This window comes from Momordica charantia, assembly GCF_013281855.1.
Source record: "Momordica charantia cultivar OHB3-1 chromosome 4 unlocalized genomic scaffold, Mcharantia_2.0 BLBB01000004.1, whole genome shotgun sequence".
Classification (NCBI taxonomy): Eukaryota; Viridiplantae; Streptophyta; class Magnoliopsida; order Cucurbitales; family Cucurbitaceae; genus Momordica; species Momordica charantia.
In genome coordinates, this window is record NW_028275162.1 from 27,952,120 (window position 1) to 27,978,363 (window position 26,244).

General features: G+C 36.1%; 5 protein-coding genes across 8 annotated transcripts; all 5 read left to right on the top strand.

Annotated features, from left to right (window-relative positions):
• The first annotated feature begins 334 nt into the window (after positions 1 to 334).
• Positions 335 to 3,489, top strand: LOC111006654 (cell division protein ftsH). Its single transcript, XM_022278688.2, has 4 exons — positions 335 to 1,855; positions 2,198 to 2,521; positions 2,628 to 2,928; positions 3,082 to 3,489. Exons 1-4 carry the CDS (start codon positions 761 to 763, stop codon positions 3,282 to 3,284), a joined length of 1,923 nt encoding a protein of 640 aa, XP_022134380.1. The 5' UTR covers positions 335 to 760; the 3' UTR covers positions 3,285 to 3,489.
• A 3,818-nt stretch (positions 3,490 to 7,307) lies between these two features.
• Positions 7,308 to 10,001, top strand: LOC111006047 (proline dehydrogenase 2, mitochondrial). 2 transcript variants are annotated; one of them, XM_022277785.2, is made up of 4 exons: positions 7,308 to 7,932; positions 8,771 to 9,416; positions 9,513 to 9,753; positions 9,837 to 10,001. In XM_022277785.2, exons 1-4 carry the CDS (start codon positions 7,384 to 7,386, stop codon positions 9,874 to 9,876), a joined length of 1,476 nt encoding a protein of 491 aa, XP_022133477.2. In that variant the 5' UTR covers positions 7,308 to 7,383; the 3' UTR covers positions 9,877 to 10,001. The 2 variants fall into 2 exon arrangements, with proteins under 2 accessions (XP_022133477.2, XP_087978731.1); XM_088122605.1 differs by lacking the exon at positions 9,837 to 10,001 and having other exon boundaries at positions 9,513 to 9,757.
• Positions 10,002 to 11,217: 1,216 nt separating this feature from the next.
• LOC111006490 (uncharacterized) lies at positions 11,218 to 15,849 on the top strand. 2 transcript variants are annotated; one of them, XM_022278463.2, is made up of 8 exons: positions 11,218 to 11,454; positions 11,639 to 11,942; positions 12,061 to 12,162; positions 12,525 to 12,875; positions 13,544 to 13,689; positions 14,005 to 14,281; positions 14,645 to 14,917; positions 15,230 to 15,849. In XM_022278463.2, exons 4-8 carry the CDS (start codon positions 12,567 to 12,569, stop codon positions 15,710 to 15,712), a joined length of 1,488 nt encoding a protein of 495 aa, XP_022134155.1. In that variant the 5' UTR covers positions 11,218 to 11,454; positions 11,639 to 11,942; positions 12,061 to 12,162; positions 12,525 to 12,566; the 3' UTR covers positions 15,713 to 15,849. The 2 variants fall into 2 exon arrangements, with proteins under 2 accessions (XP_022134155.1, XP_022134154.1); XM_022278462.2 differs by having other exon boundaries at positions 11,639 to 11,833.
• A 1,326-nt stretch (positions 15,850 to 17,175) lies between these two features.
• On the top strand, positions 17,176 to 20,448 carry TSBTYPE2 (tryptophan synthase beta type 2). The gene is made up of 6 exons (XM_022278624.2): positions 17,176 to 17,384; positions 18,323 to 18,650; positions 18,802 to 19,018; positions 19,169 to 19,706; positions 19,803 to 19,901; positions 19,988 to 20,448. The coding sequence occupies exons 1-6, from the start codon at positions 17,327 to 17,329 to the stop codon at positions 20,239 to 20,241; spliced, it is 1,494 nt and encodes a 497-aa protein (XP_022134316.1). The 5' UTR covers positions 17,176 to 17,326; the 3' UTR covers positions 20,242 to 20,448.
• Positions 20,449 to 21,067: 619 nt separating this feature from the next.
• On the top strand, positions 21,068 to 25,721 carry LOC111006485 (sarcolemmal membrane-associated protein). 2 transcript variants are annotated; one of them, XM_022278451.2, is made up of 5 exons: positions 21,068 to 21,225; positions 21,818 to 22,413; positions 22,675 to 22,820; positions 22,923 to 23,017; positions 25,043 to 25,721. In XM_022278451.2, exons 2-5 carry the CDS (start codon positions 21,854 to 21,856, stop codon positions 25,427 to 25,429), a joined length of 1,188 nt encoding a protein of 395 aa, XP_022134143.2. In that variant the 5' UTR covers positions 21,068 to 21,225; positions 21,818 to 21,853; the 3' UTR covers positions 25,430 to 25,721. The 2 variants fall into 2 exon arrangements, with proteins under 2 accessions (XP_022134143.2, XP_022134145.2); XM_022278453.2 differs by having other exon boundaries at positions 21,069 to 21,225; positions 21,834 to 22,413.
• Positions 25,722 to 26,244: the final 523 nt, after the last annotated feature.

Below are 26,244 nucleotides of genomic sequence, written 5' to 3' on the forward strand. Positions count from 1 at the left end.
TCAATTTTAAATTTACTAGGCTTAATTTATAAAATTTTAATAAATAAAAATCTCAATTCTCAATCAAAGTTTTAACTATGTTAAAATCATGATTAGATTAAGTTCAAATCTCTACCCTATTCCATCCACCTCATTGTTTGAAACCAGAAAAAAAAATGCTAAATCAAATAATTTAATGAAACAAATTGGTAGTCTCAATTTAGTTTAGTTCATTTCAATTTTGTAACACGTAAACCAAAGAATCGAATGAAATGTGGCATAAAAATCCAACCTTTATGAACACTCTTGAAGAAAACTATCTAATTTGTGTGGGAGGGAGTTAAAGAGTTGTATTTTTCCCCTCCATTTTTCAGCGAACCCCAAAAGGAAAACCCAAGGAAGCGTGGATGGATAAGAGAGAGATGATTTCATTTTCAAATGATATGTTCTGTTCTGTTCCTTAAAATTTACTCAAAATTCATCCCTCCCTTGTGTAAAATCGCAGCCCCAATTCCCGATTTTCCATAAATCGACATCCCTGGATGTCATTTTCCATCCTTCTGAGCCACATACGCCAAACCCACATTCATCTTCTTGATCTTAAACCTAAAAACCCTGCAACTTCCTCTTGCCATGACATTCTCAAGCATCCAAACCCCTGTATTTCCAATCCCTTTCAACATTTCCGAGATACCCTTTTCTTCTTTCTCCCTCATCTTTCTTCCCTCTTGTTCCATTAATCTCCCTTTTCAGTCATCTCAATAACCCAGGTGGGATTTTAATGGCGGGCCTTTCTGTTTTTTGCAATAATGGGTACTCTCTACCTCCAGGAAGCTTGGGAGCTCATGTTAGCAGCGAGAGGTCCTTTTGGAGGTATAGAAACCTTTCTTGTAGTTCTGTTGCTCTTCCTTCCGTGGCGTTTACTGCTACGTGCAGAAATTTTAATTCTGAGTTGCTCTGTAGTTGTAGATTTAAGTTAATGTTAAATGGGCAGAGGCGATTTTCCTGTTTAGAGTTGAGCAAGTTCTGTAAATCACGGCGTGGATTATCTTGTAACTGTAAACTGGGGCATTTGATGAATGATAAAATGCCCCATCTGGGTAGTAGAAGAAACAACAATTTGAGAAGAAAATTTGCTTTGAGATTACGCCCGAGGTTGAGATTGTTGTCTATAAGATTGAGAACAGTTTCTGTTAGATCAGCTCTGAACAATGTAGGGACATTTTTTAGGAAGAATATTAGGAAGGTGACCTTTTCTGCTTCAGTTTCCATTGTTTTGGGGCTATGCTATTTGTTTCTGAGAATAACAGCAGTCCCACCTTCTAAAAGTGTTCCATATTCAGATTTCGTAACCAGCCTTCAGAATGGAACTGTCACGAAAGTTCTACTCGAGGAGGGATCTCGTCGGATATATTTTAACCGGAGTTTTACGGAGTCTATTCAAGGCTCAGATAGCAAACCACCATTAGGAGATATTTCTGATGGCAGTGATAAGGGAATGAATGACGAATCAGGAACTGTTCAATCCCCAAGAGTAAATTTATTGACGAAGATTTCTAGAAGGAGAAGCCGTGCTGTGACTCCTGAGTGGCAATTTTCGACTAGGAAAGTTGACCGTGATGAAAAGTTTCTGCTTAGTTTGATGAGAGAAAAGGGAACTACTTATAGCTCAGCCCCTCAATCGGTTTTAATGTCGATGAGAACTACATTGATAACCATCATATCTTTATGGATTCCTTTGATTCCTCTCATGTGGCTTCTCTATCGTCAACTTTCTGCATCGAATACCACTGCAAAAAAGCGTAAACCGAATAGTCCAATGGTTGGATTTGATGATGTGGAAGGCGTAGACGGTGCCAAAGTGGAGCTCATGGAGGTAAGCTATTTAAAGCTTCATTTACTGACCAAGGATGCCATCTTGTGTGCTTGGTTTCAATGCAGAAGATGGAACAATATGGCTCTTACATGTTCCTTGTTTTAAACTATGTTCTTTAAATTAATTGTGTAGATATATAAGGTTTCAATGTTGTTCAAGTTCAAAGTACCTAGTATATCCTATCAACGAATCAATTTCGACATTTAATCATACATGAGACATGAGAAGCGGGTCAATAGGGTACAAAGTTTAGGGGCTAAAGTAGAATTCAAGTTAAAGTGCAAAGACTTTAAGTCGAGCAACTTATTTCTTTTTCTCTATTGACGAAATTTATGACCATAGGTAGTATCATGTCTTCAAGGAGCCATTAACTACCAGAAATTAGGAGCAAAGCTTCCTAGAGGTGTACTGTTAGTAGGTCCTCCAGGAACTGGGAAAACGCTCCTTGCACGAGCTGTGGCAGGAGAAGCAGGAGTTCCGTTTTTCAGTGTATCTGCCAGTGAGTTTGTTGAAATGTTTGTTGGGCGAGGGGCTGCACGTATCAGAGACCTTTTTAACGTGGCAAGAAAATGTGCACCATCAATCATATTCATCGATGAACTTGATGCGGTTGGAGGGAAACGAGGTAGAAGTTTCAACGATGAACGCGACCAAACATTGAACCAGGTAATCTCAGGTTAGAATGTAATCATCTCTCTCTCTAAAACTATTTGCAGTATAGTGTCAGTAAAAATTCCATAATCTTACTTGGCTTCTTTCCCAATTACCATAGTTGCTAACCGAAATGGATGGATTCGAGTCAGACATGAAAGTGATCGTTATAGCAGCAACTAATAGACCCGAAGCCTTGGATCCTGCCCTATGCAGACCCGGTAGATTCTCGAGAAAAATCCTCGTAGGAGAGCCCGACGAAGAAGGGAGGAGAAAAATCTTGGCAGTACATTTAAGAGAAGTCCCGCTCAAGGAAGACCTGAACTTGGTATGCAGTCTAGTAGCCTCACTAACCCCTGGTTACGTGGGTGCTGATCTTGCAAATATCGTTAATGAAGCAGCATTACTCACTGCTCGTAGAGGTCGGTCCATTTCTCGACTTGCAACACCCTTCTTTTAAAAAACGATCATTATAGCTAGGACAATAACTGAATGTACATCTTGCGCGCAAGATCCTGAAGAGTTTTCGAGCAGTCCTGGACATCATTCCGTGTTTTTCTTGTTCTTTTTTGCAGGTGGTGAAACCATAACGAGGGAAGACATAATGGAAGCCATTGAAAGATCAAAATTTGGGATAAACAACAAGCAGGTGAGGCATAATTCAATAAGCAATGAACTGGGAAGACTTTTTCCATGGATGCCATCTCTAATGGGAAGGAATGACAAAAAACTTCAAGGATCAACAGAAGGGCCATTAGGCTACCAAACTTTGAGCTGATTATTGGTATGATTTTCTTGTATCAAAACATATTCATACTTGGGCCCACATCTGATACTGTAACTAAATTTCTTGTCCCATTTTAGTACAGTGAGAAGAATTTTACAATCCTTTTCTCTTGAGGTGCCATTAATGTGTATAGGAACATAGGTTTTGGAATCTTCTTGTATGATAGCTAATAGTGGATTAGACCTGACTTTAGTTACTCATGGCTTTGAAATTCATGGTGGAAACTTATTTTTTCTAACTTTTTTAGTTCAGTTAGGGGGTGGGGTAGGGAATCAGGATCGAGAAACCTTCCGCTAAAAGATAATGTCTTAACAAGTTGAACTAGGATTAGATTGACAGGAAAAAGTAAAAGTGAAGTTGAACTCAAGTTTGATTGTTGACACCATTTTATGAACAATCAAAATGTTTTTATTTATGGGCAGTTCATGGGCTACAAGAGGTGTGCTTATTTGGACAGATGGATGGGAACACGACACATGGGGATTATGGGCAACAAACACATGGCTTTGAATGAGCCTCAAATAAATTAGTTTTATACTACTATCATATTTATTTTTTAAAAAAAAAGAAGTCATTTTCTTTCCGCATACAAAATATTAGAAATGGTCCACGGTTAGTTCAACTGGCTGGGACATATATGATAAAAAGTCTTGGTTGGAACTCCGATCTTAGACACGATTGTTGTACTTAAAAGAATACAAAATCTTGAAAATGAAAGAATGGAGATGGGAGTCCATAAATTGGTTTAAATACTATTTAAGTTACTTTGCATTTCACTTTGGTTCATTTTGGTACTTGTATTTTAAAAATATTTATTTTGATTTTTGTATTTTCAACTTTTGTTCATTTTTAATTATTATATTTTTAAAACTTTCGTTTTGGTCTCTAAACCTTTAGAATGCAACCAATTTGGTCACAATTTACAAAATTTCAATGCAAATTTTATTACACAATCGAAATTCTTAAATATAAATTTGTGACTTCATTTCAAAAAATTTCATGAATAAAATGTCATTTTAAAATTATGATAGAAATAAATTAGATAAAAATGAAAATGATAGAACTAAAACGATAATTTTAAAATTACAAGGACCAAAATGGACGTTTCAAAAGTATAGGGGATAAATTAAACAAAGTTAATAATCAAAATAGTACAATGACCAAATTTTTATATTAACCCCATAAATTTGGTTTCTTTTTTTTTTTTTGTTTTTTTTAATACAACATGTTGGAATGGAGATTCGAAGTCACAAGCTCTTGATTGGAGATATTTATGTCAATTATCGTTGAGCTATACTCGGTTTGATAATTTGGTTTTTTTTAAATGATCAACATTTGGTCAAGTTTATTTGAGGCGATTTATGTTGATGACATTATATGAAAATGAATGTTGGGAAAAAAACAAACAAATCTAGTAAGCATGAGTCATGTGATGAACATGACACCTAAATTCACACTCATAGTGACACAGCAAAATGCAATTATTATTCTAGATATCATAATCTGACTTGGAAGAAAAAAAAATCGACAGTTTTTAATTATTTTAAAAGCAGAAAAAATGATATATTTATACATTTATCTCTCTTAATTATTAGAATTTTAATAGCAATTAACAAAAAATGAGTGTTGACCGATAAATACACTTAAGTATTTTTTTTTCTCTTAATATTAATAACCACAAAAAAATCAGGAGTGGTAATTAGGTTAAGTAGAATTTTGGTCAAACAAATTCATTCATTTAAGACTAAAAAACATACCAATCATACCACAAAAAACTAACCAAATAAGCCAAAAAACCAAAACTAAACCAAATCTACAAATTAAGTTCAAATTTGAACCAATCAATACATTTTTTTTAGAAAGAACTAACCCTTCAAATAAATTAAGTTGATTTCACCAATTTTGTGTGCGTTTTTCTTCAACCTAATCCTCCTATTTGTTTAAAATTTCTCATGAAGTAATTTGATTAAAAGTTTAATCAATTTTGGATTCAAGGTAAATTATTATTTTAAAAAAATATATTTTATTTTATTTAAAAATTCATTACAATTAGGGAAAATGTTCATCTTACTAAAAGTAGAGTGATTAAGAAGATGATTTTAGCAATCACTTCACCACTAATCTCTCTCTTTTTTTTTGCTCCCCTCAAGTTGGGAATAAATAGACAAAACAAAAAGTGGGTTCTGATCAGATGCAACACGTTCTACGATAAGAAAACACGTGGCATGTTTTCACTCTCCCACGTCATCTTTTCTAATTTCTTATTATTTTGTTTTAGATCAAATTCCATGTCACATTGGTTTCCTTTTCTTTTGTCAAATTTAATTTAAATAGTGTAACGGTTTAGGAATTAATTCAAAGGACATTGCAATGATCAATCATTTAATTTAATAAATTGTGACGTTGATTAGGACTATAACAGTCGAAATCATTACTATTTTATTAAAAAGAATTGGGAGTTATAAATAAACCTCATTTTTTAAAACATAAACTACAAATTTAGTATCTAAATTTCACATATTTAATCTCTTAATTAACAAAAAAAAAGTTAATTATGTTCTTAAACTTTTTAAAGTGTGTGCGTTTGCTTTTTTTTTTCTTTTGAGGTGAATAAATATGAGGTGGAAATTGAACTTTTAATTTTGAGAAAGGTAAATAATGTTCGGTTATGTTTAGATTGGTTAAGTTATATGTTTATTTAATTTTTAACATACCATTAATGTATTTTTACTTTTTATTAAGATATATCATTAATGTGTCAATTTTACATAAATGATTATGAATTCATTCGGTCTTTTAATTTAGATACAAAAGCTTGATATAATCTCAAATCATAATTTGAATAATATAATCTAAACTATATTTAATTCAAATAACATAAATTTTCTTTTTATTACAATGTGTGGGGTAGAAATTCGAATTCACGAATCTTTTAATCGGAAATTAATGTATTAACCAATTGAACTATGCTCAAGTTTTTAAATAATATAATCTAATAATATAATCTTAGATATCCTATTAGTTAACTGACATACTGTAAGGAGATAAACAACTATAAACATGAGCATAATTAATATTTTAATTACTTCTAAAAAGTCATAATTTAAAATTCTCAAAATACATTTATGTTATGATGCAATAATAAAAAAACAACCCAATAGATTATCGATATATCACATAAATACTTGATTACCATAATCTAAAAATATAATAAAACAAAATAAAACATCGATATGACATATATATTAATTAGTTAAATGACGTACTACAAAAGACAAATAATCATCAACATAAGCATAATTTAATAGTTATGTTATGTCTGCTCCTATGAAATGGTAAGTTAAATTCTCACCCTACATTAAGAATATGATTATAGATATATGACATCAGCATTCAATTAACATAGTTAATAACAAGACCTAACAATTACATAGTTAATAACAAGACCTAACAATTGAGTCTGATTGATAGATATATGACATCAGTATTACCAAATTTTGAACTAAAAAAACAGGAAATAACTATAAGCTCTAATTCGAAATTGATAGAACTTTAAGAAAATTAAAATTATTTATTTTTTGTTTGCAATCGGATAATTAAAAAGCTAAACACGGCAAATGACGATGATGTCTGAATCCAAGAGAATTCCCGAAACCAAATTTCGTGGGGTAAAACAAGTCAAACAAATAGAATTGGTTTGATTCAATTCTATCCAAGAATTTATTTTCCTCACATTTTTTTATGACGTCAGCAACCTCTCTAATCCACAAGAGACACAATCCCCTACTTCGCACCACCGCCAAAAACCCACATTTTTTTATTTTATTTTCGAATTCCAATTAATCCTAATTCTAAAACGAAACTAATTTAATTTGTTTTCTTGGAGACAAGAGGATCGCCACCAGATTCGTCCACGTCAGAACATTCATTGGAGGCATGGGTGTGACGTGTTGTAGGGGATCATAACCCACTGCCCATCTGTCAAGTTTTTTCCTCTATTTAAACCCCACAGGTCAGACAAGAAAGCTCACAACAAAAAAGAAAAAAAGAAAAAAAAAAGAGAAAATTTTTCTGATTAAAAAAAAAATTGATGGCTAGAAGAGTAAACCGCCACCAGGCAAAGATCCTCAAAAACCTCTCGTTTTTGGCCTTCACTCGGCCGCTAAACTCCTCCGCCGCCGCCTCCTCCCCAGCCGCCGCCGCCTTCTCCGCCGCCGACTCCCCGCTCCATCTCACCACCACCCCGTCGGCGACACCCAACATCGATTTCGCCGACACGAGGGCTCTGTTCGGGTCCGTATCGACGCCGGCGCTCCTACGCGCTGCCGCGAACCTCCACGTCGCCGCCGTGGGCCCCGTCGTGGACGTCGGAATGTGGGTCATGAACTCGAGGCTGATGGAGGTGGAGGTGATTCGCGACGCGGTTTTGGGAGCCGTTAGACACAGTTTTTACCAGAATTTTTGCGCCGGCGAGGATTACGCCGCCGTCGGAAACACCGTCCGGAGACTAAACGACGCCGGATTGAGAAGCATGCTGGATTATGCCCTCGAATACGCCGATGATGACGTGGCGTGTGATCAGAATCTTGATGGGTTTCTTCGTACGATCGAATCCACTCGATCGCTCCCCCCGGCTTCTGTAAGTTCACGATCCGATCATCCGCTTCTATTTTTCTTTTTTTTTTTCTATGAAAAACTATTTTAATTTTCGTGATTGAATGGAGTTAAATGGAAAGTTTTTTAGAGCAAGAATTGATGCTGAAAATTTGTATCTTTTCTTTCAAGTTTACGATCAAGACAGAATATTCAAAATCTTTGAATGAAAACAAAATAGATACAGAATTTTAGTGATTAAAATATTAAAAAAAAAGAAAAGAAATAAGATTCTTTTTTTTTTTTGCAAAGATAAAATAAATAAAATAGGTTGAACCTTTAGAATTACAGCATCTGGATTCTTCGAAAAGCTCTGTTTGCGTGGGTGTGACTCAGCTTTTTTAATGGAAAATGACAAATTTGAGAAAGGAAAAATAAAATAAAATAAAATTTCACTGTATCTTTTAAAATGTCACACCTTCATTTTTTTTTAAAAATATACTATAATCTTAGTATATTTTACATTACATAAAAATTTTAAACTTTAGACTATATCTAAAAATATTTATCTATATTATGTTATCTAGGAAAATTAAAAGAAAAAAGTCAATAACTTATTGTTATAAAAAAGTTAGCACTTTGCTTCTGGAATGGTCAATGGTCATGCTATTTAAGCAACATAGTTAGACAGGATAATGCTGCCACGTCAGTCTCTCTAATGGATGATATATCGCCACGTGGCATTTGATTTCTTCAAAAGCATTTTTAAGAGTAACAATCTTGGAATTGTCATCGAATTGAATTTGTTCATCAATTGAAGAGCTGTCTGTTTCCAATTTGGCAATTTTCTGTTTGTTTCCTGAGAAAATTTGTGCTTTTGATAGGCAAGTTTTGTGGTGGCTAAAGTAAGTGCAATTTGTCCATTGAGATTGCTTGAGAGAGTTAGTGATTTGTTAAGATGGCAACAAAAAAACCCTTGTTTCAATCTCCCATGGAAGCTCAAAACTTTCCCAATTTTCTCCCAGTCAAGCCCTCTCTATCACACTCTCCACCAACCCAATCCCCTAACACCACAAGAAGAACAAAGCCTCCAAATTAGCCATCAGAGGCTCATGAAGATCTGCCAAAGTTGTGTTGATGCCAATGTTCCATTGGCCATCGACGCCGAGCACACCAAAGTCCAACCCGCTATCGATTACTTCACGTACTCCGCCGCCATCATCCACAATAAAGACAACAACCCGATTGTGTACGGGACCGTTCAAGCGTATCTAAAGGACGCGAAAGACCGATTGTTGTTAGTGGCTAAGGCTGCTGACGATATGAAAGTCCCGCTCGGGATTAAGCTGGTGAGAGGTGCTTACATGTCGAGCGAATCCAAAATTGCTTCTTCTTTAGGGTTTGAATCTCCGATTCATAACAGCATTCAGGAAACGCATTCGTGCTACAACAGCTGCGCATCTTTCCTACTCGACAACATCGCCAATGGCTCGAGTGGAGTTATTCTCGCAACCCACAACGTGGAATCAGGTAAAAGAAAAAGAACTGTGCTTCATATAACTCTTTCTTCATATTTTAAGGCTTTTGAACTATGTTTAATGAAAATTTTATGGTGTTTTTGAATAGGGAAATTGGCAGCTAGCAAAGCATATGATATAGGGATTGGAAAGTTGAAGCAAAAGTTAGAGTTTGCCCAATTGTATGGAATGTCAGAAGCACTTTCATTTGGATTGAGAAATGCAGGCTTTCAAGTGAGCAAATACATGCCATTTGGACCTGTGGATATGGTAATGCCATATCTCTTAAGAAGGGCCGAAGAAAATAGAGGTCTCTTATCTACGTCGAATTTGGATAGACAACTTATGAGGTAAAAGCACTCTCTCGTAGTCAAAGTTTATGTACAAAAATGAAATTCGAAACTAACTTGGTAAGATTTCTTGATGCATGCAGAAAGGAGATGGCAAGGAGAGTGAAAGAATACTTGGGGTGAAAGAGGAGCCATTAGCCACTTCAAAGATTTGCAATTTCTTTGTACTTGTTTCCTTTTTTACAATATTTACTTGTAATTTGAACCTTTGGGAAGTTTTAAATGGTATCATTTCACATTTTAGTGAATCCGAGGTTTGAATTTTATTTTTGAACTTATAAGCTTGAAAGTTTGTATATTTAAAATATACTATAATGTCGTTATACACATGAATTGCATTTTCAGTTCCAATCTTTAAATCATATTGAAAGAAAAAGAAGTATCTCTTCTATTCAACTACGAGTTAGACCTATAATTTCTTATCTTATTTGCATGAACTAGAACTTGTTGTTTGAATTGAAAGGACAAGTTGCTTGTGTCTCCATCTCATATAGAAACAAATAGATGATGGATGTAAGCTCAATTGTCACAGAAGAAACAAATTGGAAGAGAGGGATATGAATGGAATCTTCATGTGTTAAAAAAACAAAGAAAGTTATGGAATCTCAAATGTTTTCATTTTTCAAAATCTTTTTGTGTACGGAAAAAAACAAAATTTATTTCTTTTATTATGATATAAAATTATTTATATATATTTTTTTAAAGACAATTAATTATATTTTGTCATTATACGTTTTTACTTTTAGTTTAGTCTTTGTATAAATTAAGAGTGGAGCATTCAACTCTCCAAACTAAGTTTTTGTGTGTACATTGGCAATTTTAGTTTAGCATTTATACAACATTATATTTTACTAGTGGAACTATTTGTCATAATTCAAAAGTCTATACCTTCCATTTGCTTCTCTCTTAAATATTTAAAAGTTAATAGGTGAAATTTTTGCCAATTCTCGAGAAAATTCACTTTTTCAAAGGGGCTGCTTCTACGCGTCTCGACTGTCTTTACACCTTTACCTCTTTTATCACCGAGTGGTCATTTAAGGGTCTTAGATGGTGATATGGACTCTTTCCCTCTTGACGATGAAGTTTATTCTCATTATCTCACTAATCGAAAGGTTCGACTGTCCAAAATGAATTTCTAAATCTATAGATTTAACTCCCTTCCATCCTAAGAATAATTGAAGATAATTATCTGCGTGTCTATATATAAAAGTTGATGGGACATCTTATACGTAATTTTAAAAATTCTTTTCAATACTCCAAAACTTTACCTTCAATAAAGAGCCAAAGAATTTGAATTTTTGACTTTAAAAGGTAAATAATATAACAATAAACTGATCCATGCCAACAAAACCAAAAAAAAAAGAAAAAAAAAAACCGAATTGAAGTTAAAGTTAAAAATAAAATAAGGAATAAACTTGTAATTTAACATTCTTTGTCAAAAAACAAAATTCTTTGTATTTTGTTCAACAAATTTTAATTCTCAATGTAATTGAAAAATATTATCGCTCTCGGTTCTCTCTTCCCATCGGCTTCCCCTGTGAAATCCGGCCATCCTTGCTCCGTCACTCGATAAACCACCGCCGGCCGCCTTCTCTCCCCGTCGACAAACAGATCGCTTCGCAGCGGCCAGCATCTGTTTCTTGATCCCCCTCTCTTTACGGGCTAGAGATTGGATCGCTAGATCCTAAAAATGGAGTAATTGTAAGCATTTTTTGAATTTTACTTCATACTTTACTTCCATTTCTTTAATCCTTAAAAATAGTTGTAAGTTGTAATTATCTTACTTGTTCAGTTCAATTCAACATTATCTTTTCTTGTCTTGTTCTGCACCTCATTTTGGGTATTATATATTTGTTCTCTTATTTATTCGTTGATCGGTATATAGATTCCGAGAATCTCATCTTTTATTTTGGAGTTTTGAACATTTCCACTGTCGAAAGTGATTTGGAAAGCGGAATAAAGTTGGAATGGGGGAAAATGCTCGCGACTTGTTATAGGCCATCCAAAGCAGAACTTTACAGGGTGTTCATATTCCGTCCTCTTATGGGTTCAGACTAAAACCTGCGCAGAGGCTCTTGAGGTACGGAATTGCTTCGGCGTCTTTGTCGATTTCAATGAAATATGTAAAAATACAGGGTGGCTCACCTTGCAATCTTTATTTCTTTACCTGTCTGTTATCGAAAATTGAGGTTGAATCTTTATCTGCTTGATCCAATGCAATTCGTTTCTAAAGCTTGGATGTTTTGATGGAAATCCGTTACAATTTTCTCTTTAACAAGTATTATTGAGCTTCTGCATTGTTGACAGGTTGCATCCATACATCTGTTAAGGGATTTCTGGATTATTTGACTATTGCAACTGCATTGATAATTGAGCAGAAATATTTCTGAGCACTTGCCAGTTCATTAGGTAATTCATTTTTTTTATCTAATATTTATTTTTTTGGAGGAAAGTTGTCTACAGGACATGTTTGATAGCCAATTTTAATTTTCTGTTTTCAAAACAGAGGCTTGTTTATTCATAATCTCTATGTTATGTTATCCACAGTTTTGAAGTGTTTTTAATTTTTTTTTTATCAAAATTTAAAAACTAAAAGAAGTAGTTTCTAAAAGTTTCTTCTTTTGTAAGAACTCAAAAGAGGGGAAGGAGTTCTAAAACAAGAAGGAAATTGTTATGGAATGAGGCTTCAACTTTTATTTGCATAAGTTTGGGTTTGTTACATTGCAACCCTGTCCACTGGCATTGTGATTGTGATCCTGTTTGATATTTAGGAAGCAGGAAAAAGTGATCTGGAGCACCGAGATTGTGCAATCATGGTTAATCCCCAGCAACCTAAGAAAAGAGTGGCTTTTGTGCTTATTGATGGACTGGGTGATGTCTCGTTACCAAAATTTGGATTTATGACTCCTCTGCAAGTGGCCAAAGTACCTAACTTGGATGCGATTGCTTCTGCTGGTGTTAATGGTCTCATGGACCCTGTCGAAGTAGGGTTGGGCTGTGGAAGTGACACAGCTCATCTTTCTCTACTGGGCTATGACCCAAGAGTATATTATAGGGGTCGAGGTGCATTCGAGTCCATGGGAGCAGGATTGGCTATGTTACCTGGAGACATTGCGTTCAAGGTGTACTTTGAGTTCTTGAAAATCTCTATTTTTCTCCTACATTATAGTCCTTCCTACTTTTTAATCATTTATTACTGGCTCTTGAAACTAGAATACGCATAAGATGGAAACGCAATAAGATTTTGATTGGTCTAGGTTTTTAGTTAAATAATGAAAAGAGAAGGCAATAATTGGCTTAGCTGGATGTTTTCTCTTCAAGTTTAGAGAGTCTGAACTCAATGAGTGATGGAAAATTTATGCAAATCTTATGTGATCTGTTAAAACCTATTACTTGGCATGGAAACAAATGTTAAAATTTCTCATAATTTTACGACTTACTGCTTTTCACTGAATCTTAGACTCTTTCTAAAGGAGAAATCTTGTAACTAAATCATATAATTAAAACCAAATTCCCCTCTATCTGTCCGGTTAATTTTTGTCTGGAACTGGGAACTTGTATTGTTGTTGCTATATCCATTCTCTTTCATTGTTCCACTCGCATTGTACCTACATTCACATTGTCTTCTTACTGGAGACCTTCATTTGTGATTTTATTTTTATTTTTTTTTTAATTTCATCTTCTCTATTCTTCTGGCTATTTTTGTTGGGAAATGTGGAAAGAGTATCATCATAGTTCTTCTTTTTCATTTTTTTAGTCTGCAAATTGACTAGTGACTTCACAATTGTAGTCAAACTTTGCTACTTTGGACGAGAAAACGGGAATAGTAACCAGTAGGAGGGCTGATAGACACTTCGAGGAGGAAGGGCCAATCTTATGTGCAGCACTTGATAGAATGAAGATACCAAGTTTCCCAGAGTACGAAGTTCGAGTGAGGTAGTTGGTACCCCCTGTATCATTTCAAATGTTTCATCATATCTGGTAGATTCAATCAGTTTATAAATAAGCATACGTTGTATAACAATATTTCAATATATCAATTCATCTGGTATCAGAAAAGTGAGAATCCGCAGATAGATTTTAGTTACAAGAGTTGTCAAAGAAGTCTAAAATGGATTATAATTCCTAGTGTAAAAGAGTCATTTAGGTCCTCTGATCTGATCTCATATGGCCATATTCTTTGTTCAAGACTTCTAATCTTAAAGCCGGATAATAAGATATATCTCTTCCTCTTCTTTTATCTCCCTACAGATATGCCACGGAGCATAGATGTGGAGTGGTTGTAAAAGGACCAAATTTGAGTGGGAATATATCAGGAACAGACCCTTTGAAGGACAACCGCTTGCTTTTGCAAGCAGAGGCTTTAGATGGTTCTGATGAAGCGAAGCTTACTGCAGCTGTTGTTAATGAGTTATCCAAGGAAATCTCACGAATCCTGGTTTCTCACCCAATAAATGCAAAGCGGGCGGCAGAAAGGAAGAACATAGCCAACATTGTTCTTTTACGAGGTTGTGGTATTCGAATTGAGGTTTGTTTGTTTTCTTTTCTATGCTATTTGCATGGAGCTTCCATTAATAAGATTGCTGTGATGGTGTTTCTACTTCCTTTCATTTGGTGCTGCTTCACCTCCCACAAAATGCAAAAGCGAGATACACTCAGAATGATGTTCGTTTCATAGCCCTCTTACATTTATGAAAAATAGAATCGGTTGCATTGCAACATGTAAATCATGCACTTGAAGAACTTGTATTCTTTGAGTTGGGTAGAAAACTTGGGATCTTGTGATGAGCTTTTGCCTTTTAGTGAGATGTCATTCGACGACACTGACTGCATCCGTGAAATTCTCTTCAATGGGCTGACTCTTTCTCACAGTTTTCAATCTGCACAACAGGTTCCTTCATTTGAGAAGAAACATGATTTGTGGCCATGCATGGTTGCTCCCACTAAAATTATAGCTGGTCTGGGCTTATCACTAGGAATTGATATCCTAGATGCTCCGGGAGCAACCGGAGATTATCGAACACTTTTAACCTCTAAAGCCACTGCAATAGCAAAGGGACTCTCAGCTCCTTTACAAGCTTGTCCCAATGTTTTTGTGCCGGGAGAAGATGAGTTCAAACCAGGTCGGGCAGATGGTTATGATTTTGGGTTCCTTCATGTGAAGGTCAGTCCATTTTCTCCTCAACTCCCCAGAATGCATCGATTAGTTAATAATCTTTGGGAAACCTTCTTATGAAGTTCTCACTACATATGCAATAACTATGCCAAGCACACACTAATGCAAAGTTTTTGCCTGTTGAAGATTGACTTCAAAGTTCTTATACAAAAGGAAAGTCAGATTCCCAGATTACATAAACTCAATCATAGCAATACTCTTACTTGAATTTCCAATCTTGGTTACTTTTTAGTATGGTTTTGTTTATCTCATGATACTGTAGATATCATTGAGAGTAGTGTTCGGCTTCTGATATTGTAGGCAATAGACGACGCAGGGCACGATAAGGCAACAATATTCAAAGTTAAGGGAATGGAAGCTGTTGATAAAGCAATAGGACAACTAGCCAAGCTTCTTTGGAAGTCAGAATCTACTGGGGATTTCCAGTACTACCTGTGCGTGACTGGAGATCATTCTACTCCAGTTGAGTATGGAGATCACAGCTTTGAGCCAGTTCCGTTTGCAATATGTAGATTGAAAGACTTTGTTGGCGCTGTGGGCGGGGAGTCGGTAATTGCAGGCATTTCCCTCGACCCGTTTCCGCTCCCAACGATAGTACCCGGCGAGGACTTGGACTGGAGAGAAGTCCAAAAGGTGGAGGGGAGGAGCAAAGAGTGTGAAGCTTTTGGAGGTGACTCAGTTTGGGAGTTTGATGAGATTGCAGCTGCCAGGGGATGTCTTGGGCGGTTTCCTGGTGGTGAGATGATGGGTATCATTAAGAAATTTCTCAAATTAGATGCATGAGCTACTTCGCTTAAAAGATGGTTTTTATTTATTTATGTCTTTTCTTTTCTTCTATAACTTATGTGTTTCAAAATAATACAAATTTTGAGACGTCTGTTTGTTAGAGAATAAAATAAAGTTAAATATCTGGACTTTTAGGTCGGTATCTGGTATTTAGTAGGCCGTTAAACTTTCAATTTTGTGTCTAATAAGTCCATTGACCATTGATTTTAAAAGTGTCTAATAGATCTTCGTCTTTTTTTTTTAATTAACGAATCTATTAGATAGAAAATAGAATTTTGTGTTTAATAAAATCGATAATTTTCTATTTTGTATTTAATAGGTAGATGGATTAAAAGGAAAAAAAAAAGTTTAAAAGGTGTCGAGGATAAGTTTTCACCATTCAAATTAGTTTTTAATTTTAAAACTTAAGTGACATGGATTGAAGTTGTATTTTTTCGGAAAAAAAAGGGAAAAAGTATGCTTTTGGGCTTAGAGTTTATGCTAATGTTTTAAAATCCTGCAATTTTGGTTCATAAGTTTTAAGAATAGGTTTAGATTTTGTCACAGAAAAAAAAAAGGTTTAAATGGTTCCACAAACTGACGCCTTTATTCGAGTTGGATTGGGTTCAAATAAATGAAAATTCTATAATTTAGATTAGTTCAAAAGTTCACATATAATAAATTTGGGTTAGACCAAACCAAAACTTATTATTAATTTTAAAAAAAATTTCTTTTAATTCTCCTAAAAATTACATCCGGTTATATTTATTTTAATTTTATTTCATTTAATAACTTTTTATGAATTAGTTATTATACAACAATTTAAAAAAAAAAATTAGTGAACCTTTTCACCGCATTAAAAAAAAATTTGACTCACGAATCTGGATTGAAAAGTGACAACACTGTATAAAAAAACATTTAAGATATTATCATTTACTTTTTTTTTTTAATTATACCTCAAGTTTATTATTTAAATAAGAGTTGTTTGAGTTTTTTTTTTCTTTTTTACGAAATAAGAATTGTTCAAATGGAATAAATTACCATCCGAACAATTAAATTGAGTCTAAAAAATATTGCAACTCTAACCCAACCTAACCCGATCATGACTCCCTTGACTAAGTGGATATTCAACTCTTACAAAGTATAATGTTCATCCGGGTCAGACTTTTTCAAAGTTTGGGCTGCGTGATGAGTGATTATGAAAACTATATTTTTTCTACAAAAAGAAAATATATATTTGGATTAATTTTTCAAAGTGCTGTTTCTAAAAATTGCTTTGCAAATTGATCTTCCCAAACCAACACTCTCTTGTATCTTTTCAATCACAATCTCAATAATTAATGTTTTTCCTTTTTCTTTCTCAAATTTAAAACGAAGAAGAAGAAAACAAGACTCCGTTGTCGTGTCGCATCGCACTGCGTCTAGCTGAAGTCATCCATATTTAATTTCTTCAGATCCTTACATTTGACTATTCTTCTCCGACGACTATTAGTAGAAAATTTGACTGATATCGATCCTACGCACCAACCCTGTTTGCATTCTTTTGATCTTCCACAGCTTCTCATTTCATCCGTTTTCACGCTTCAATTTCTTCGTTTTTTCACAGAGAAGGTTGAAAATCCGTCTGGGAAAATGGCCTCTCACTTCCTTGTTGCTGCATCGTCGACTTCTCCAGCCATCAATGGCAGAGGCACTTCATTTTCCCCTTCTTTTTCTGTGTTTATATCTTCCTTTATCTTGGTTTCCAACTTCACCTGCTATGAAATGAAGCTGTAAATGGATCGAATCGTGAACCCTTTTCATTTTACTTCTTGTGGACGTTGATCGCGCTTTGTTTAGTCATTTCTCTACTTCTTTGTGTCTTTTAGTTCTGACTCAGATTGTGGAATCTTGTTTTACCTTCAAAATGACCTTTGCTTTTGGTTAAAGTTTGGAGATGAAATTGCAGAATCTGTGGGGATTTTTGGTTTGGACATAATCTAGTTGTTTTTTTTTTCCTCTTTTGGCCTTGAGGAAATGAAAGATGGTGGACTGTAAAACCAACATCAGCTGTAAAATTAAAGGCAAGAAACAGTATCTGTAAGAGAGAGAGAGATTTCACTGTTGAAGTGGCAGATTTCACTGTTGAAGTGGCATTTGTCTGGTTTATTGCTTGATGATATGCTGCTGTGTTTTGGAAGCTTTTTGCTTGCTTTAGTCAGACATGTGATGATTCTGAATCCACTTTTGCCTTTTCTTTTATTTTTCACAGTAAACTGCATTTTCCTGCTTTGCTTTCCAAACTTAATAGAGTAAATCATTATCGTGGGACTTCGCTTCTAAGGCATTCTGTAATTATCGGTCAGGTGTTATTCTTTGGATTGGAGTTCCTTTATCTGGAGGACCTCCTTTTGTCGGACTGTCATTTTATACGCCTTTGTATATCTTTTCATTTCTCTCGATGAAAGCCTAAGTTTCTGGTAAATTTTTTATTTTTTTTTAAAGGAGAGTAAATCATCTTAGCTATAGAGAACATTTAATGAAAATGCTGTGATGATTCCCCAATGGATACTTATATCTTTACACCACCCTCCCTCCCTCTCTGCCCCGTTCCCCACATTTCTGACCATTTAAACTACTTCACCTCAGTTGGGGAGGAACTGCCTGGACGCCTTTCACTAAAGAGAAATCCAAGAAATTTGAGGTTCTCAAATGGTTATAGAACAAGAGCAGCATCGAATCGTAATTTAAAGCCAGTCGAGGTCCCGCGTCGATGGTACAATCTGGTTGCAGATCTTCCTGTAAAACCTCCTCCTCCGTTGCATCCCAAGACTTTCCAACCAATCAAACCCCAAGATTTATCACCTCTCTTTCCTGATGCATTGATTGAGCAAGAGGCCAGTACTGATCGGTACATAAACATCCCCGACGAAGTTGTTGATATCTACGGGCTTTGGCGCCCGACTCCTCTTATCAGGTTTGTGGTATGGTATGTCCTTAAAATGTATGCAAGCTTATTTGCCATAATGTTTTCTGTATGACATCTTGAATCCTTTCCCTGCTAAGTTTTCCATACTTGCATTTTTCATTGCTCTAGAGTATCTAACAGCGTTTTCGATCTATGTTAGAGCCAAGAGGTTAGAGAAGCTTCTTGACACGCCAGCCCGAATTTACTACAAGTATGAAGGAGTCAGCCCTGCCGGATCACATAAAGCGAACTCTGCTGTTCCACAGGTTTGGTATAATGTACAGGAAGGTGTCAAGAATGTTGTTACAGAAACTGGGGCTGGTCAATGGGGAAGCGCTTTGGCCTTTGCTTGTAGCATATTCGGTCTCGGTTGTGAGGTAAGGGGAAATAGTTGTGATTGATATGTAGTATAAAATCGAAGTTACGATCAACTATCGATTTAGATGTCGAGAAAACTGTTCAAAACTTATACTTCTTGGTTGCTTCTGAAACATATCACAGTGAATTTGTCTTGTTTTGTTAAATAGGTGTGGCAAGTGCGTGCTTCTTATGATCAAAAACCGTATCGACGACTGATGATGCAAACTTGGGGGGTGAAAGTCCACCCATCTCCTTCAGATCTTACAGATGCAGGTAGAAAATTGCTTCAAGTCGACCCCTCGAGCCCGGGAAGTTTAGGAATTGCCATTTCAGAAGCTGTGGAGGTTGCAGCTCTGAATGCTGATACCAAGTACTGTTTGGGAAGTGTCCTCAACCATGTTTTGCTTCACCAAACCGTCATTGGTGAAGAGTGTCTAAAACAAATGGAAGCTTTAGGCGAGAGCCCGGATGTCATCATAGGATGCACCGGTGGTGGATCAAATTTTGCTGGTCTTAGCTTCCCGTTCCTCCGCGAGAAACTTGCTGGGAAAATAAACCCCATTCTTAGAGCAGTTGAACCCGCAGCCTGTCCTTCGTTAACAAAAGGCGTCTACGCTTACGATTTTGGCGATACAGCCGGGATGACTCCATTGATGAAGATGCACACCCTTGGTCACAACTTCATTCCTGACCCAATTCATGCTGGTAAGTGGTAACACATAATACGCTATCGAAACAGATATAATGCATCAAACTCTTTGTTTCTCTTGATCATCGTCTCGGCTCAACACTTTTTCGCAGGTGGATTACGGTATCATGGTATGGCTCCATTGATCTCACATGTCTATAATCTCGGTCTTTTGGAAGCTATATCACTTCCCCAGACAGAGTGCTTTCAAGGTACCAGAATTTATTCAAAAGTTAAGCGAACCAACTACTGGAATTACAGCAACAGCAACAGCAACTGAGTTTCTCTTTGTTTGCAGGTGCAATACAGTTTGCTCGATCAGAAGGACTAATAGCAGCTCCCGAGCCAACTCACGCCATAGCTGCAACGATCCGAGAGGCTCTTCGGTGTCGGGAAACCGGAGAATCGAAAGTTATTCTCACAGCCATGTGCGGGCACGGTCACTTCGACTTGCCAGCTTATGAGAAGTACCTGCAAGGAGGGATGACAGATCTTTCTTTTGCAGAGGAGAAGATCCAAGAATCACTAACCACCATTCCTCAGGTGGCTTGAACTTGAACTCAAAAGATTTCAAGGCTTGTGTAGCTTTAATGAGGCTCTAGATTTACAGATTCATATGTAGCGGATCTAGATGTCGTTTTACGAGCTAACAAATCGTTAACGGGTCGTTTGCTTGCAAGAATCTCGAGTATATGTTTGATATCTTTAGAGGACTGAAAACCAGAGATATTACGGTGTAAGATTGTTGTGTTTCTTTGCCATGTTTTGTTAGTAAGAATCTTATAAAAATTATTAGAGGCATTTAATGTTCTAAAAAAATAGTGTTATTTAGTTTTAAATACAATATTGGCGTATGAAATTAATCTAATTTAATATTAAATTTCAATTTACTGTAGACTAATTAATGTATTACTTCAACTCTACATCATAATAATATGATTAATGAAATGATAAAGGTAAAAATGACGGCGAATTGCAAAAATTATTCGCATTATTCGCAACTTCCATTTTATGTACATATTTTTAAAATGATTATGAAATTGTTGCAATTATTTTTTTTCCCAAAATAATTAATTTTTTTTAGTAACCAACAATAGGTATGTTATGCAATTTTATATTTAATTCTAACTTATTATTGTTAGTTTTTTTAGCAAGCCTGTGCTGAAGTTTGTTAATTTAAAATTTGTTACGAATTTTTTTGTTTAACTTCTACTTTTTTTGGTCGAGTCACAATTTTTAGTAGATATACCTTAATCTAGACTTTAAGTTATCAATTGTTTTTTGTTAACACAATTGGTCAATTTTAACCTTAACTAAAGATTGGATTTAATTTGATAAAATTAAATAATTAACTTACGTAAATAAAAAATAAAAATTTCCGTAATTTAAAAAATTGGGTGTGATGGCGAGTCCTTACTAAGCAGTGGCAGCGGGGGTTGGTGAAGAACTCCTTCCGATAGGCCATCTTCCCATTTCTTTACCTCTCCGATTTCAACGTCCGCCGACGAGTTTTCCGGCCCGGAGTATTCGGTGAAGGTAAGCAAACGCCGGTTTTATCTTCGTTGTCATTTCTTGAAAACCCTAGATTTTTCTTTCATGTTCCCGTCCATCAATTACCAGTATCTAGTTTTTCCGTGGCTCTTCGACAGTATATATTTTCTCACCTCAACGAGTGTTCTTTATGCAATTTCTTTCCAAGTTCTGTTTGTTATTGGATGCGTCTTCTTTAACGAATTCGATTTTGGGTTCGCTGTAAAGTTGCTGCACCTTACGATTTAGGTTACGAAGTGTTTGTTTATTGTGTCGTATTTAGTATCGTAGTGGCATGGTATGTATGAACTGTAGAGGCCGTAGAGGGTGGAAGCTAAATGGGAGGAGGTGCAAAAATGTCCTCTCTTCAGCTTAAGATTCATTTATTTTGATGCAGATATGAATTACTCTCTGTCTGCCCCTATCACTTTATGGGCTCATTTCTGTTAAGGCCAGAGTTTTCTTGGTGTTCTGCATTATCGTTTTGAATGAAGATTATTTTTAAAGTTTAAATATTTAAGAGTTTTCGTACTTGTCCAAGCTTTTTGCTATTTACTATTTGGTTAGCATTGGCCTGTAGTAATGGAGTCTGTGTTAGATTTTGATTTACGCAGGTGACTCATAGCTATTAAAAATGGGCAGTAAAGGTCGTATTCCGCCTCCACATGCAAGGCGAGCTATTCCAGGTTCTGGTGTACTGCATCCAGAACCATTTGGTCATGGAATACGTCCTCCGCCAGGTGTCTTTCCTCCCTTCGATATGTTGCCTCCTCCAGAAGTAATGGAACAGAAGCTAGCTGGGCAACATATTGAGATACAGAAACTCGCAACAGAGAATCAGAGACTTGCTGCTACCCATGGAACTTTGAGGCAAGAGCTTGCTGCTGCACAGCATGAGTTGCAGATTCTTCACGCTCAGATCGGAGCTGTGAAATCTGAAAGAGAACAGCAAGCAAGGAATCTTTCAGATAAGATTGCAAAGATGGAAGCTGAAGTACAAGCAGCTGAGCCAATTAAGGTAGAGTTACAGCAAGCAAAAGCAGATGCACAGAACTTGATTGTAGCAAGGCAGGAACTTATTACTAGAGTGCAACATTTGACCCAAGACCTTCAGAGGGCCCATGCAGACGTGCAGCAGGTTCCAGTTTTGATGTCAGAACTTGAGAGTTTGAGGCAGGAATATCAGCATTGTAGGTATGTTATCTTTATAGCATTTACTTTCTATAGGGAATTTTTAGGATTGCTCATGACTACTCAAGTTATTTCACGTGTATGATGCCTGGTAGATTCAGTCAAATTCAGTTCTCAAATTCTATGGTTGAGTTTGTTTGCATTTTTGGTTAGGCCCCTGGCTTGTGGTTGTAGATGTTGCCCTAGCTTGTCTTGTTTCCTTAGCTCTTCTCGGGTTAGGTTCCTCATTTGGAAAATGCCATGACCTTGTTATTGACCTTGCAGGGCAACCTATGATTATGAGAAAAAATTATACAATGATCATCTTGAGTCACTTCAGGTGATGGAAAAGAATTATATCACCATGGCTAGGGAACTGGAGAAGCTTAGGGCAGAGTTGACAAATACTACTAGTTTAGAGAGAAGACATGGTATTCCTGCTTACTTCTATTTCAGACTTTCTGTCGGATAATCTCATCCCTCTTAAATTCCTCCTACTTTGTCTACCACTAATATTTTACACCTGCATGTAGGTGGACCTTATGGTACTACCCAGAACAATGAAATAGAGGCTTCTGGGAATCCAGCTGGACAAAATGCTTATGAAGAAAGCTATGGTGTTGCACAGGTTTGTTTGTCACATATTCTATGTTCTGATTGTCGTGAACTAATTTTGTTTGGAATTTATTATATTCAGCAATTTATAGTTTTTTTTTTTTTTTTTTGTATGTTTCTTACTATTCATGTAAAAATGAGAAACACCTTTTGGTAGGCTGTGAGGTCTCTTTCTTACCTATGTCTACCTAGGCCTTCCTTTGGGTCATGATCCTAGATGTTCTTCGTTTTGGGATCTGATTATTGAGAAGGTTTCCAAAAGACTTGTCTTCCTGGGAGGAAGCTTTCTAGTTTCTTCTCTAGGAGGAGACTTACTTTAATTCAATATATCCTTAGTGATATTCCTATTTACTCTCTTCTTTATCTAGGATTCCATTCTCGGTTTGTAGAAAATTATGAGAAATTATTCTGTGGGAGAGAGTATATGAGTTATGGGTGGGGTGGTTCTCAATTCTCATCTGGTTAAGTGGTTAAGTGAGAGTTTGTTTCCAAAATGATTGAGAATGGTGGGTTGGGGTATTAGAGTTTTATCATGGAAGAATCTTGTTCTTTTAGCTAAGTGGAGTGGTCATGGAGGTTTACTTTAGAACGTTAGGCATTGTGGCATAGGATTTTGGTAAGTGCGGGCAACATGTTAATAAGTGGGGCGTTACTGTAGTGAACAAGGGAACTTTTAGCAACCTGTGGAAAGCAATTTCGCAGTGTCTTCTCAAGTTCCCAAAATTCACCTATATGGTTCTATGGTCCATTTTTGGGAAGAGTTTTGGATTGGTGATGCTCCCATATGTTCTTTATTCCCCCATCAATGTGTTTTGTCTTTTGTAAATAACGGTGCATCACTTTCATTTTCTCTCTGGGCACGAGCTTTCTTTCAACTTTCTACCTTAGGAGAGCATTGTTGGATAGGATGTCTTCATTGTTGTCCCTTTTTACATGGTTTTTGTGTAAGTAAGAATTACAACGAGAGGTGTATATAGACTAAATTATTTTATAATTTTAATTTAGTATTGATTTTTAACCATCGGAGCCTCCTTTTGTGATTTTGTCTCCGTTTCATTTGGGCTTTTGTTTTTCCTTTCATTTATCTTAATGGAAGTGATTCGGTGGTCCATCTATATGTATGAGTATATCAGTCGGACATTTCAATAGTTATTGGATCCCATGTTGGACGATGCGTAACTTTTTTACATAAGATACAATGTTAAAAACGAAACAAAGAAGAAACAGCCTAGGTGCCGGGGTAGAGATGACGACTACCCAAGAGAAATAGTTCAAAAAGGCTTTCCAGCCATGATTAGTATAAAAAAGACACAACGATTTCAAAAGAATTTTTTCTGCAGGGCACCATATAAGCTACAATAGAGCTCTCACCGTGCACATCCGAAGAATTCTAGCCTTATCCTTTAAGCCACCAATTGGAGAGGACCTTTACTAATCAATCCTCTATGAGCCTAGGGAAGCAGAAAGAGACCCCAGAAGATTCAAACAGTTAAAGACCACCCTACTGCATGGAACTTGCACTTGCAGTATAGAAACAAGTGATCAATAGCTTTGCCTTTTGGGCGAAGTGTAAATTGATTCTAGAATCTAGCTTCCCATCTTCCTACCATGGCATTAATGAGCCATTTCTAGCAAAGTTCTCAAATGTTTAGGAGGAAAAAATGGAGACCAGAGGTTGCAGAAGAGGATTCCTTGGCAAGAAAAGACTATGTTACAAGAAAATCTTGTGTAATCCTCAACTTGGAAATTGCGAAAATTGGTGGAATTTTGGCGATGAAGTATTTTCCAAACCTTTCTACTCTATTACTTTTTTTTTTCTTTTAGCAAAGCTCTATTACTATATTATCAAAACACAGTTGACAAGTATACTAGAACCAGCTCCACGCTCCAACTTCAGTATTCAATCGCACGGATGTTATTTTCATTCTCCATTTTTTTGTCTTGTGTAGACAACATCACAAGTGATTTATACTATACAGTATGTTGATTGAGTTTTGACTTTCCTAGTGATTTGTTACTGATTGAAATGGTGCAATAGGGACGTGGCCCGATGCCTGCTACTGCAGGTGCTGCATCCGGTGCTGGTGCAACTGCATATGCGGGACCTCAAACTGGATCGGCTGCACAGCGATCTAACTATGATGCAGCGAGAGGACCCCAACGAGGACCCGGTTTTGAAGGACAGAGAGGATCCATTTACGATTCACAAAGACCTGGTTATGATGGACAAAGAGGACCAGGTTACAATATGCCCGGGTTACCTACTTACGATCCATCCAGAGGATCTGGCTATGATGTTCAATCCAGAGGTGTCACAGGGCATGCTGCACCTGGAAACACCGCTCCTTACGAGTCTTCGACGCCACCTGGTCGTGGTGGTGGGTTTGAAGCACCACCTCGAGGTGGAAACCCGGGTCGGAGATGAGCCTAATGTACCATCTGAGATAATCTTATGTTACTGAGTTTTCTCATCTGCCTTATCCAGGTCATCTGTTGTGCCATTCCCCAAATTTGCAAAGCCTTTTTTTGCTATGTTCCTCTGTCAACATTGATGGTAAGTTCATTATCAAATACAACTTTTCAAACTCTTGAACTAGAGAACTTCACATTTGATATCAAAGCCAAATCATTTCTGGTTCAGTGATACATCATTTGATCCAGGAATCTGTCACGTGATGAATTAAGAGAATCCAATGTTCTCAAAAGTTTTATTTCAATGTTTTCAGTAATCCCACTTTGAAATTTGTGAGATACTCAGAAATCAGATTGTACCTACTGAGGCAAAAAGTCAATGGAGGCCTCCTTCTGGTAAAATGGCACATCAACTTCCTTCCAATTCTTTGTTTTATTAGAGATAAGGAAGAAAGCTACTTTCCCCATTTTGTTTAATGAACTTTGTTATTGGATTAGTTTATGAAAAGATAGTATTTTTGGATCTATTGAAAAACTCATCCCCACCTATCCTTGGAGAGAAAAAAAAAGTTCAATTCATCTTCTAAATGCTTTCGAGGGAAAGAAAATGATGTTAGATCGATGGCTCTAATAAATGAATTGATACGAGATTTACAATGAGATTTATTGTATCTATCATTGATCATGTTTCAATCTCGCAAAATAATTTATTGAAAAGGAAAGAAGAAGATGTGAATTGATATGAATATAATTAACATTTAACTTGGGAGGTTGTAAGTCAAAAAATTTTGGTAAGTGTAATTATTGAAACAAGTTATAGTGCCATAA

Coding starts and splice junctions, on each gene's coding strand:
- LOC111006490 (XM_022278463.2), top strand. CDS start 12,567: ATGGTTAATCCCCAGCAACCTAAGAAAAGAGTGGCTTTTGTGCTTATT. Junction 12,876..13,543: donor CTGGAGACATTGCGTTCAAG/GTGTACTTTGAG, acceptor TCACAATTGTAG/TCAAACTTTGCTACTTTGGA. Junction 14,918..15,229: donor TTGGGTTCCTTCATGTGAAG/GTCAGTCCATTT, acceptor CTGATATTGTAG/GCAATAGACGACGCAGGGCA.
- TSBTYPE2 (XM_022278624.2), top strand. CDS start 17,327: ATGGCCTCTCACTTCCTTGTTGCTGCATCGTCGACTTCTCCAGCCATC. Junction 19,019..19,168: donor TATTCGGTCTCGGTTGTGAG/GTAAGGGGAAAT, acceptor TTTGTTAAATAG/GTGTGGCAAGTGCGTGCTTC. Junction 19,902..19,987: donor CCAGACAGAGTGCTTTCAAG/GTACCAGAATTT, acceptor CTTTGTTTGCAG/GTGCAATACAGTTTGCTCGA.
- LOC111006654 (XM_022278688.2), top strand. CDS start 761: ATGGCGGGCCTTTCTGTTTTTTGCAATAATGGGTACTCTCTACCTCCA. Junction 2,522..2,627: donor GCGACCAAACATTGAACCAG/GTAATCTCAGGT, acceptor CAATTACCATAG/TTGCTAACCGAAATGGATGG. Junction 2,929..3,081: donor ATTACTCACTGCTCGTAGAG/GTCGGTCCATTT, acceptor TCTTTTTTGCAG/GTGGTGAAACCATAACGAGG.
- LOC111006047 (XM_022277785.2), top strand. CDS start 7,384: ATGGCTAGAAGAGTAAACCGCCACCAGGCAAAGATCCTCAAAAACCTC. Junction 7,933..8,770: donor GATCGCTCCCCCCGGCTTCT/GTAAGTTCACGA, acceptor TGCTTTTGATAG/GCAAGTTTTGTGGTGGCTAA. Junction 9,754..9,836: donor TTGGATAGACAACTTATGAG/GTAAAAGCACTC, acceptor TGATGCATGCAG/AAAGGAGATGGCAAGGAGAG.
- LOC111006485 (XM_022278451.2), top strand. CDS start 21,854: ATGGGCAGTAAAGGTCGTATTCCGCCTCCACATGCAAGGCGAGCTATT. Junction 22,821..22,922: donor TAGTTTAGAGAGAAGACATG/GTATTCCTGCTT, acceptor ACCTGCATGTAG/GTGGACCTTATGGTACTACC. Junction 23,018..25,042: donor AAAGCTATGGTGTTGCACAG/GTTTGTTTGTCA, acceptor ATGGTGCAATAG/GGACGTGGCCCGATGCCTGC.